Source organism: Silurus aristotelis, assembly GCF_946808225.1.
Source record: "Silurus aristotelis genome assembly, chromosome: 11".
NCBI lineage: Eukaryota > Metazoa > Chordata > Actinopteri > Siluriformes > Siluridae > Silurus > Silurus aristotelis.
Genome location: NC_139584.1, coordinates 19,331,379 through 19,343,892, shown reverse-complemented (window position 1 = coordinate 19,343,892; position 12,514 = coordinate 19,331,379). Strand labels below are relative to the sequence as shown.

Sequence of the window (12,514 nt, the reverse complement as noted above, 5' to 3'; positions counted from 1 at the left end):
CTATATAGTATCTTAACCTACTGGAGAACTGCTGTGGGATGAGAGAAGGCTCCATTTTGATCCTGTTGCGAGATATATGTGGGTATACAAACAGAAAAAAATACATGTAATGAAACTGATTATAAGTGACATTGTAACAAGGGCTGAACTACACTATAGCTCTTCCTCTGCACTAGGCTGACCTCATGTCATCAACATAGGTCCCATTTCAGCATGGAGTGAGTCACACATTACAAAAATTCAGAGCCATCATCCTGGACCCAGAGCAACCATTGTTAATACCAGTAAATCTATCTTGTACTATCTTGGCCTGAATCCACATTGGAAGGCATGCGAAGGCATATCAGTAGATATTATCTATAGCTACAAGAAATTACTGCAGCTAAGCAGACTGCTCCTTCTAAGATACAGTTGCTGCCTTACTTTGGAACTTTTGCCTCTGTTTTGGTTCCTGGGCCAAACCCTACCTGAACTCTAGAAATTTGATAAAATCCAGGGTGCTCATTTACATTTAAAAAATCATTCCTTTTATATATAAAGGGATAGAAGCAGACAAGGCTATTAGGAGGGCTCAGTCTCTTATCTCCTTCTCCGTAGCCAATGGAGGTATACCAATGAGGGATTCCCTGATTGTTTCCTCAAGGGATGAAGATGGGTCATAAGAGGCTTGTGTCCCAGTGGAATGCTGTCATTATTGCAGCTAAATTCCAGACACAGCAGCTAGTGTGCATAACTCAATGGCATAATCAACTAATGGTATCTTCCACTGCATAAGTAAAGAAGTCAAAGACTAATCTTCTATCTGCCATACGAAAGTAGAAACCTAGTGCATAATGTTCTGAAAAGTCTCCTTTGAGTGGATAGGGGGTTTGGTCCTGGGCAGCCTGAGCAAATGTCCCCTCATTCATGTGGGTCCCTGGAAGTGCTGTTTATTGCATAGGTGATTGAAGATGACTGCAGCAATCTCTGCTGTCTTTAGCTTCTAAGCATTGCAATATTAGCGGTGGAACTTGAACACGGAACACTGACCTGCGCAAAGCTGATGTGGAGAACAATGCTTTCCACAAGGCACAAGACCCAGATGGAAGCAGTACATTCTCATTAGGGCAGATTCTCATTAGCAAAACCCTCGTCGGGGTACAGAATTGTGAGTGAATTCCTTTTTAGAGCACAGAGGCTAAACGAATTCCTTTTAGGGCACATAGACTAAAAGATTTCCTCATTGTGGCACAAAGGCATGACAGTTGCCCTTAGTGGCTACATAACATCAAGTTACTCCTAAGTGGCTCCACACATGCTTCATCTCCTTGTAGCTTTTAAAGCCAGCAGTTTCTCTCAAGCAGGGGTTCTTGCTTGCCAAAAAGTTTTTCCACTGCTTCCATTTTATAAGGTCTCTTGTTATGTCATGTAATGAAGCAAAGGTAGGTGTGGATGCAAGTGTGGAAATGTATTAGCGGTTTGCCGATTAATCAGCACAGATATTTAAATGTTGGAACTTTTGGCTATCTGCAAAAATCCATATAGATAGTTTTTCCGCTGTAATTATATACAGTACGAGGGCGGCCTCTAGAGGCGAATCACTGACATCATGTATCAGTCAAACTCTAATTTATTAACAAAGTAGAAACTAAAACAAATACATGATACGTACAAAACATAAACAACCATGGACATGAACTAAATAACAAGACCTGAACCTGGGCAAACCAGAGAGTGTGGAAAGACAGATGAGAGACAAAAGGTGCCATGAACGTGAAACAGGTACAGTATTTTATGGGAAATGTAGTCCTTGTCCATAATCCTGACATACTACAAATGACTGTGGATAAATAGTTAATCAGGATAAAATATGAATTAACAAATCATCAGTTGATTTGTTTTTCCTGTCAAATGAATGACACACTTATGACTCAAATGGCAGTAATTAAAAAAATATATGGAAAGCAAAGTTTAATGTACCATGTAATGTGGCAGTTTAATATACAGTTTTGGAACAGATCTGTTTTTTTATTGTTATTTTCAGCCTCTGCCCTTACGTATCTTCATAACAAGAGGATAATTCACAGAGATCTCAAACCAGAGAACATTGTGCTCCAGCAAGGAGAAAAAAGGGTAATTTTGTTGTGTGTGTGTGTGTGTGTGTGTGTGTGTGTGTGTGTGTGTGTTTGTGTGTTTGTATGTGTGCATGTACATATTACATAGAAATAAAATATTAGGATTCTTTTCTTTTTTTGCCATGTTAATACACCTACCAGACATAACATTATAACATTATGACTGGTGAGTAAATAACACTGATTATCCATTTATCATAGCACCTGCTGGGCTATGGGTGGGATATATTAGGCAGCATGTGAAAATTCTTACCCTCAAAGTTGATTTGTTAGAATCAGGAAAATTGGGCAAGCGTAAGGATTTGAGCGCGTTTGACAAATTGTGATGGCTAGATGACTGGGTCGAAGCATCTCCAAAACTTCAGCTCTTGTGGGCTGCAGTAGTCAGCATTTATCGAATGTGGTGCAAGGAAGGAACAGTGGGGAACCGGTGACAGGGTTGTGGCATTACTGATGTACGTGGGAAGCAAAGGCTGGTCTGTGTGGTCCGATCCAACACATACACTAGCTCAAATTGCTTAATAAGTTAATACTGTTAATGCATGATGAGTCAGGATTATTTTGTTAAGTCAAGTTCATTTCTAAAGAGCTTTTCACAACAGACATTGTCTCAAAGCAGCTTTACAAAATTTAACAGTTAAGGTGAACGATGTGTATTTACCACTGATGAGCAAGCCATGGCGACTGTGTCAAAGAAAAACGTCTAGTTCCCTGAGGGAACAAGATGCTGCGTCGAAATGCATTGGGGACGTGCCCGAGTGTTCACACTCTGAAATAATGTGTGTAATCAGTCAAAAATTGGACGCTGGCCGTCACCGGCGGGGTGACGTCACGACCAGGAAGTATAAAACACATACGGAGAGAGGCAGCCTCAGCTTCTGTAAGGGAGAAGGAAGCGCTACTGGGACGCTGAAAGTGTGGCATAGAGACACAGCGTCTCGTTCCCTCAGGGAACTAGGGTTACATACCAGACTATCCAGTCCTTGCCTAATGTGTATTGTAGGATTGAAAAGTAGCTTATTTATGCTAACGTAAACTAGGAAAGTCCCATAACACTCACTAACAACATGTGACAAGGGCAGAACAACACACAAACACAGAATGAAGCATGAATTAGGAAGTTTATTAAAAATGCCATAATGCAGCGCTCCCACCGCTGCGACCCGGGTTCGATTCCCGGTCAGGGAACCATCCCCAGCCACTCTCAGTGCCGGTCCCAAGCCCGGATAAATTGGGGAGGGTTGCGTTAGGAAGGGCATCCATCGTAAAACATGTGCCAAATCAAACGTGCGGAGGATCCGCTGTGGCGACCCCTAACGGGAGAAGCCGAAAAGAAAGTTATTAAAAATGCCATAAAATGTGATAACATATCTTCTGTGGAGCTCGCCCCAAGCGCAGGCCAAAAAAGTGAAATCTACCCCTCCTTGCAGCCGGAGGGGGCCTTGACAGCTCCTCTCCTGCATCCTCACTATCATTCTTCTTCTTCTTCTTTCGGCTGCTCCCATTAGGGGTCGCCACAGCGGATCATCCGTCTCCATACCACCCTGTCCTCTACATCTGCCTCTTTCACACCAACTACCTGCATGTCTTCCCTCACCACATCCATGAACCTCCTCCTTGGCCTTCCTCTTTTCCTCCTACCTGGTGGCTCCATCTTCAGCATTTTTCTACCAATATAATTCATGTCCCTTCTCTGCACATGTCCAAACCATCTCAATCTCGCCTCCCTCACCTTGTCACCAAAACATCCTACATGTGCTGTCCCTCTAATAAACTCATTTCTAATCTTGTCCATCCTCGTCACACCCAACGAAAACCTTAACATCTTCAGCTCTGCTACCTCCAGCTCCACTTCCTGTCTTTTACTCAATGCCACTGTCTCTAATCCATACAACATCGCAGGTCTCACCACAGTCCTATAAACTTTCCCTTTTATTCTTGCAGATACCCTACTATCACAAATCACTCCTGTCACTCTTCTCCACCCACTCCACCCTGCCTGCACTCTTTTCTTTACTTCTCTAACACACTCTCCATTACTTTGCACTGTTGACCCCAGGTACCTGAACTCCTCCACCTTCTCCACCTCTTCTCCCTGCAACCGCATCACTCCACTGCTCTCCCTCTCATTCACACACATGTACTCTGTCTTACTCCTACTGACTTTCATTCCCCTTCTCTCCAACGCATATCTCCACCTCTCCAGGCTCTTCTCAACCTGCTCTCTACTCTCACCACAAATCACAATATCATCTGCAAACATCATAGTCCAGGGAGACTCCTGTCTGACCTCGTCCGTCAACCTGTCCATCACCACTGCAAACAGGAAAGGGCTCAGGGCCGATCCTTGATGCAGTCCAACCTTCACCCTGAACCAGTCTGTCGTACCTACTGCACACTTCACTGCCGTCACACTGTCCTCATACATGTCCTGCACCACCCTCACATACTTCTCTGACACACCTGACTTCCTCATACAATACCACAACTCCTCTCTCGGCACCCTGTCGTACGCTTTCTCTAAATCCACAAATACACAATGCAGCTCCTTCTGTCCTTCTCTATACTTCTCCATCAACATCCTCAAAGCAAATAAGGCATCTGTTGTGCTCTTCCTCGGTATGAAACCATACTGTTGCTCACAGATGGTCACCTCTTCTCTCAGCCTGGCTTCCACTACTCTTTCCCATAACTTCATGGTGTGACTGATCAACTTAATTCCCCTGTAGTTACTGCAGGTCTGCACATCTCCCTTATGCTTAAAGATCGGTACCAGCACACTCCTTCTCCATTCCTCAGGCATTCTCTCCCCTTCCAGAATCCTGTTAAACAATCTGGTTAAAAACTCCACTGCCATCTCTCCTAAACATCTCCACGCTTCTACTGGTATGTCATCTGGTCCAACCGACTTTCCATTCTTCATCCTCTTAATCGCTGCTCTCACTTCCACCTTACTAATCCTATCTACATCCTGCTTCACCAACTCCACATCCTCCAACCTTCTCTCTCTCTGATTTTCCTCATTCATCAGCTGCTCAAAATACTCCCTCCATCTTCTCAACACACTCTCCTCATTAGTCAACACATTTCCCTCTCCATCCTTTATTGCTCTAACTTGCAGTACATCCTTCCCAGCTCGGTCCCTCTGCCTGGCCAATCGGTATAAATCCTTTTCTCCTTCCTTAGTGTCCAACCTCTTATACAGCTCCTCATGTGCCTTTTCCTTGGCTTTCGCCACATCCCTTTTTACCTGCTGCCGCATCTCCTTGTACTCCTGCCTACTTTTCTCATCACTCTGTCGATCCCACTTCTGTTTTGCCAACCTCTTTCCCCTAATGCTCTCCTGCACTTCCTCATTCCACCACCACGTCTCCTTGTCTTGCTTTCTATTTCCAGATGTCACACCAAGTACTTTTCTAGCTGCCTCCCTCATCACTCCTGCAGTAGTTGCCCAATCATCCGGCACCTCTTCACCACCACCAAGCCCCTGTCTGACCTCTTCCCTGAACCTCACACTACACTCTTCCTCCTTCAGTTTCCACCATCTTATTCTTCTTTCAATCCTTACTTTCCTCCTCTTCTTCTTCGCCTCCAAAACCATCCTACAGACCACCATCCGATGCTGTCTAGCTACACTGTCCCCCGCCAACACCTTACAGTCTCCAATCTCCTTCAGGTTGCATCTCCTACACAGAACATAATCCACCTGTGTGCACCTTCCTCCACTCTTATACGTCACCCTATGATCCTCCTTCTTCTTAAAATACGTGTTCACCACTGCCATTTCCATCCTTTTAGCAAAATCTACCACCATCTGCCCTTCCACATTCCTCTCCTTAAAACCATACCTACCCATCACCTCCTCATCACCTCTGTTCCCTTCACCTACATGCCCATTAAAGTCTGCCCCAATCACCAATCGTTCTTTCCTAGGTACACCATCTACCACTTCATCTAATTCACTCCAGAATCTTTCTTTCTCCTCCATCTCACAGCCAACTTGTGGAGCATAGGCACTGATGACATTTATCATCATCCCTTCAACCTCCACCTTCACGATCATCACCCTATCAGAAACTCTCTTCACCTCCACTACACTCTTACTGTACTCTTCCTTCAGAATCACCCCTAGACCATTTCTCTTTCCATCCACACCATGATAAAACAGTTTAAACCCACCTCCAATGTTCCTGGCCTTACTCCCTTTCCACTTGGTCTCCTGAACACACAACATATCTACCTTTCTCCTCTCCATCATATCAGCTACCTCTCTCCCTTTACCAGTCATAGTACCAACATTTAAAGTACCAACCCGAACCTCTACTCTCCTACACTGCTCCTTTTCCTGCTGTCTCTGTAGACGTCTTCCTCGTCTCCTTCTCCTCCTTCGGCCAACAGTAGCCCAATTTTCACCGGTACCCTGTCGGCTAACGATACCTGTGGCGGTCGTTGTTAACCCGGGCCTCGACCGATCCGGTATGAACTTCTCATTTGTGATCCGCATATTTGTTTTTGACACATGTTTTACGCTGGATGCCCTTCCTAACGCAACCCTCCCCATTTACCCGGGCTTGGGACCGGCACTAAGAGTGCACTGGCTTGTGCCCCCCTAATGCCTGGGTTGCATCCTCACTATCATTACTATCATTAATAGTAGTAGCACAATCTGAGGGAGTGGAAGGTGAGGACAGACAAAGGCCTGTCTGGGTAGCAGCATTGGCAACTTGGGGCATACGCACAAGACGATAGGATGGCCACATTCTTGGATCAGAAGCAGGTGTAGTTGACACCAAAGTCTCCAAAAAAAAAAGAATAATCAGTAGCAATTTGGAAAAGCATAAAAGAGCGGTATCTTTGCTTCAATGTGGAGACGCTAGAAGGAGATGCAAGAAGCCGGGGAGTCTGGGGCAGTGCTGTCATTTAGCTAAAAGAAATGAAGAGTATACTTAGAACTAACGAAGGCCTGAGCTGCCTACTAAAACTATAAACAGCTCTAAGAAATAAAGTTAAGAATTAGGGATGCACCGAATATTCGGCCACCGAAAATTTTCGGCCGAAATTGGCCCAAAAGTGCATTTTCGGCCGAAAGACTTTGATCACCGAAAAAACACGTCCGAAACAGTTTGTTGTGATGACGCAAACAGAAACCGCGGCCCGCACGTGCATGTCTGAAACAACATGTCTGCAGTGTGGACTTATTTCAGTATATCTGAGAAAGACCCACGGATAGCGATTTGCAAAACAAGTCAAGTCAAGTCAAGAAGCTTTTATTGTCATTTCAACCATATATAGCTGATGCAGTACACAGTGAAATGAAACAACGTTCCTCCTGAACCCAGGTGCTACATAAAACAACATAAAACAAACAGTACAGAACAGAAGAACACAGGGCCGAGAAATAAGATCCTCGCCACATAAAGTGCATGTGTGCAGCTGGTGCAAACAGTGCAAAAGACAACACAAGACAGTGCAAGACAACACAGGACAGTGCAGGACAATACACAATACACAAAATATAAAATTAAAAATAGAAATAGCTCCGCCAGTAAAACCTGTCGTAACAGAATAAGGTGCAGTGTAAACAGAAAAATTTAAACAGAATTTGTGCAATTCAGCAGTAGCAGCAATCAAAAATAGAGTTAACAGTAACCAAAGGATTTGGACAGAATATTGTGCAAAATAACAAGTCCCGGAATTAAAACATATAATTGCCGAAATTTCGTCTGCAAAGACTTTTTCCACGTCGGGTTTAATTTATCACCTGAAATCCAAACATCCCGATCGCTATGCTGAATATAAGAAGAACGCGGCACAGAAAAGCAAAACCCCTCCGAGCACGAACGTTTTTGAAAAGGCAAGAAGTTTCCCAGTGATATTGTTGTATCTTTAAGCAGTTGCACTTGTTCTGAATGCACTTTGTTTTTATGAAAGAACATATTTAATTTTACAACCTTTCAGCAGGCCAGAGGGCCTGTACATTATTATTTAATGTACACATAAGTGCATTTAAGTTTAAATTTTAATACATTTTATCCTGTGCATTGTTGCAATGTGCTATAAATGATTATTTTTTATAATTTGTAATTGATTAATTCTTTGAAACTTTAATATTAATTTATGCAATTGAAATGCCTTGATTTTAGTAAGGTTAGTACACAGTCATAGCCATTAATGCAATGGTAATAATAATTGGCATAATTTCTTTCGGTGTTTCAGCTTTCGTTTTCGGCCCAGAATTTTCATTTCATTGCATCCCTATTAAGAATATATTAAAAAATACTAATAAGCGCACGCAAAAGTACTAAAATCATTAACACATTAATAATGTATGCAAAAGTAAAAAAATTATTAGCAAACTAATAATATAGTATAATCTATGAAATGAAGAAAAGACCGGAGTACTTACGCATGATCAAATTGCTGTCCACCAAGCAAAGTAAAATAAGGAAATGAAATAGTGGGATATGTTCCCACCTTTGGGGACCTGTTTAACCCTTTCAAAAATACTTGAAGACAATAAACCTTTTTGAATGTTGGAATATTTGAATGTTAATGATTGTTAAAAATACTTGGGGGAAGGTCTAATGTCCAAAGAATTCCAATAATGGTAATAACTGATGGTAACTGAGGAGTGATCTGGGGAGTGTTCACTGTTAAGGGTCAAAATTTATAAAAATGCCAGGTGTGGTCAGACCAGCGATGTCATCATATGCGAATGCTCTCGGGTTGATTGTGGATTGCCGCATAAACTCTACCTTTGCTCTACTCATCCAGGTGTCTTGGCTTTTTTTGAAGAGACTATTTTACATTTATTTTGGAAGTCCCAACTAAAGTCGGAAGCAGCTCGGTCAGTTTCGACAGTGTATGTCAAACACAGCTAGAGGAGGACTGAGGTGCCAGGAGTGGCACTGTGGTCTAGGTTATAGAACCGCACAAAGGTCAGTGGGGTGGACTAACCCGCAGGGTTACATATATATGTTTTGGAGGGGAACTCCAATGGACCAAGATTTTGAGGCAGCCACACTCCGGGTGGAGTGAGCTCTGATCCCGAAGGAAGCGGGGAGACCAGAGGACTCATAAGATGATGTGATGGCATCAACAATCCACCTGCTCAGAGTCTGCTTTTTACCAGGAAGGCCTCTCTTGGGAGGGCCATAGCAGACGAGCAGCTGATCAGTCTTTCTCTGAAGACTCGTCCTGTGGACGTAGGTGTCCAATGCGTGCACCGGACAGCGGTAAATTTTTTCCTGGTCTGGGGCCTGGAACGAAGGAGGATACAATGGCTGTAATTTTACGGCTTGTGGGACGGCCGAGGGCTCCTTGGGGATGTAACCCATACGGGGTACAGGAAGGCACTAGCCATAGCTGGGGTAAACTTCATGAAGAAGGGGGCCACAGAAAGCAGGTCACAACTCAAAAAAGCTTACTACTTATATCTTCATTAATTTTATTTTATTATTATTATTATTATTATTATTTACTATTTTTTACTACGAGGAGTGAGAGCAGCCCCCTCGAGGAGTGCTCTCCGGGAGTGGAGCGAGCAGAATGTGCGCAGCACTGAATGTGTGGAGAATCTGTGCCGAGATTGCCCAGAATGCGCACAGTCAGATCCCTCGGAAACCCGACCTAGCCCCGCCCCCAATTCCATAGCTCCTCGAGCCCAGCTCGCAAAGCATGAGTGAGCTGGGCTTATTAAGTGAGAGCTAATTTCATGAGAACTGGAATGTTTTATTATGAGTAATGTCCTTCCTACAGTCTTATACAGTCATTTGAGATTATGGAACCAGGAGCTACTTAGCAACTCATAAAATAGCTCAACATTTGTGATCATCATAGATCCAACACCAGTTTTTCCATGCCAGAGCCCTCAAAAAAAAGAGATCCAATGTCCAAACTCCACATGAAGTGGGATCCAAAATTTTGCCAGTAAAAGGGGGACCAGCACAAAATTATGCAGGTGGTCATAATGTTATTCCTGACCAGTGATCTAAAGTTATGCTTGGTTGTTGCACAATCTAAATATATTTTTGTTATCCCCAAATTTATTCTCTACAGTTAATTCATAAGATCATTGACCTGGGCTACGCTAAGGAGCTAGATCAGAGCAGTCTATGCACTTCATTTGTAGGGACTCTGCAGTATCTGGTATGTATTTTTCTTTTTCATTAAATTTTATTTTAAGATTTGATCTGAGTTAGAATTGAATAGAACACAAATAAATTATTTGTTAAAGCAATTTTTAAATAGAGATTGTCTTAAAGCAGATTTACAAGCATCAATGCCTTATCCTTTCATAAACAAGCAAAGTGCTCCATCCTCCTACTGTGAGGAAAATAAGTATTTGAACACCCTGCTATTTTGCAAGTTCTCCCACTTAGAAATCATGGAGGGGTCTGAAATTGTCATCGTAGGTGCATGTCCACTGTGAAAGACATAATCTAAAAAAAAAAATCCAGAAATCACAATATATGATTTTTAAACTATTTACTTGTATGATACAGCTGCAAATAAGTATTTGAACACCTGTCTATCAGCTAGAATTTTGACCCTCAAAGACCTGTTAGTCTGCCTTTAAAATGTCCACCTCCACTACATTTATTATCCTAAATTAGATGCACCTGTTTGAGGTTGTTAGCTGCATAAAGACACCTGTCCACCCCATACAAGAAGTAAGAATCCAACTACTAACATGGCCAAGACCAAAGAGCTGTCCAAAGACACTAGAGACAAAATTTTACACCTCCACAAGGCTGGAAAGGGCTACGGGAAAATTCCCAAGCAGCTTGGTGAGGTCCACTGTTGGAGCAATCATTAGAAAATGGAAGAAGCTAAACATGACTGTCAATCTCCCTCAGACTGGGGCTCCATGCAAGATCTCACCTCGTGGGGTCTCAATGATCCTAAGGAAGGTGAGAAATCAGCCCAGAACTACACGGGAGGAGCTGGTCAATGACCTGAAAAGAGCTGGGACCACCGTTTCCAAGGTTACTGTTGGTAATACACTAAGACGTCATGGTTTGAAATCATGCATGACACGGAAGGTTCCCCTGCTTAAACCAGCACATGTCCAGGCACGTCTTAAGTTTGTCAATGACCATTTGGATGATCCAGAGGAGTCATGGGAGAAAGTCATGTGGTCAGATGAGACCAAAATAGAACTTTTGGGTCATAATTCCACTAAACGTGTTTGGAGGAAGAAGAATGATGAGTACCATCCCAAGAACACCATCCCTACTGTGAAGCATGGGGGTGGTAGCATCATGCTTTGGGGGTGTTTTTCTGCACATGGGACAGGGCGACTGCACTGTATTAAGAAGAGGATGACCGGGGCCATGTATTGCGAGATTTTGGGGAACAACCTCCTTCCCTCAGTTAGAGCATTGAAGATGGGTCGAGGCTGGGTCTTCCAACATGACAATGACCCGAAGCACACAGCCAGGATAACCAAGGAGTGGCTCTGTAAGAAGCTTATCAAGGTTCGGGCGTGGCCTAGCCAGTCTCCAGACCTAAACCTAATAGAGAATCTTTGGAGGAAGCCTAAACTCCATGTTTCTCAGTGACAGGCCAGAAACCTGACTGACCTAGAGAAGATCTGTGTGGAGGAGTGGGCCAAAATCCCTCCTGCAGTGTATGCAAACCTGGTGAAAAACTACAGGAAACGTTTGACCTCTGTAATTGCAAACAAAGGCTACTGTACCAAAAATTTACATTGACTTTCTCAGGTGTTCAAATACTTATTTGCAGCTGTATCATACATATAAATTGTTAAAAAATCATAAATTGTGATTTCTGGATTTTTTTTTTTAGATTATGTCTCTCACAGTGGACATGCACCTACGATGACTATTTCAGACCCCTCCATGATTTCTAAGTGGAAGAACTTGCAAAATAGCAGGGTGTTCAAATACTTATTTTCCTCACTGTAAGTGTCACATCATGCGTTGAATTCACAATAGAGGAAGTGGATGCAAGTGCATGTTATCAGCATTTATTGCTAGTATGTGAGCCCAAGAACCAATAACAGGACAGGGGTGAAGACATGAATGAAGCAAGAAATGTACACAAATAAAGAAATTAATACATTACAATCCATTAAGAAGTTTATTTGATAAAGTGGAATGACACACTCCACTAGTTGTACCACATACTATCTGTGCAAATTAGAATCAGCATGGTTAATGCTTGTTGATATGATAGAAAAAGTTTTTCCAACCTCTGAATGCATGGTCATTTCTGGAAGTACAGTCAAAGAGAAAACAATAGGCAATTTACTCCATCATCACTGCCTCCATGCATGTGTGGTCCTTGGCTCTTGGGCTACTCTTCTGACTAACCTTCTGACTTTTTGATAAGAAATCTTGCGAAAAGCTTCCGTGTGTTGCAGGTTCATGGTGCAG

General features: G+C 42.9%; 1 protein-coding gene across 4 annotated transcripts in view; it reads left to right on the top strand.

Moving 5' to 3' along the window:
- Positions 1–12,514, top strand: part of ikbkb (inhibitor of nuclear factor kappa B kinase subunit beta) — a 43,657-nt gene that overhangs the window by 8,409 nt on the left and 22,734 nt on the right. For all 4 annotated transcript variants that reach the window (XM_083554462.1, XM_083554459.1, XM_083554461.1 and 1 more), the window contains exons 5-7: positions 9–78; positions 2,024–2,112; positions 10,173–10,262. In XM_083554462.1, coding sequence (XP_083410588.1) covers positions 9–78; positions 2,024–2,112; positions 10,173–10,262 — 249 coding nt within the window. The remainder of the gene's footprint in view (positions 1–8; positions 79–2,023; positions 2,113–10,172; positions 10,263–12,514) is intronic.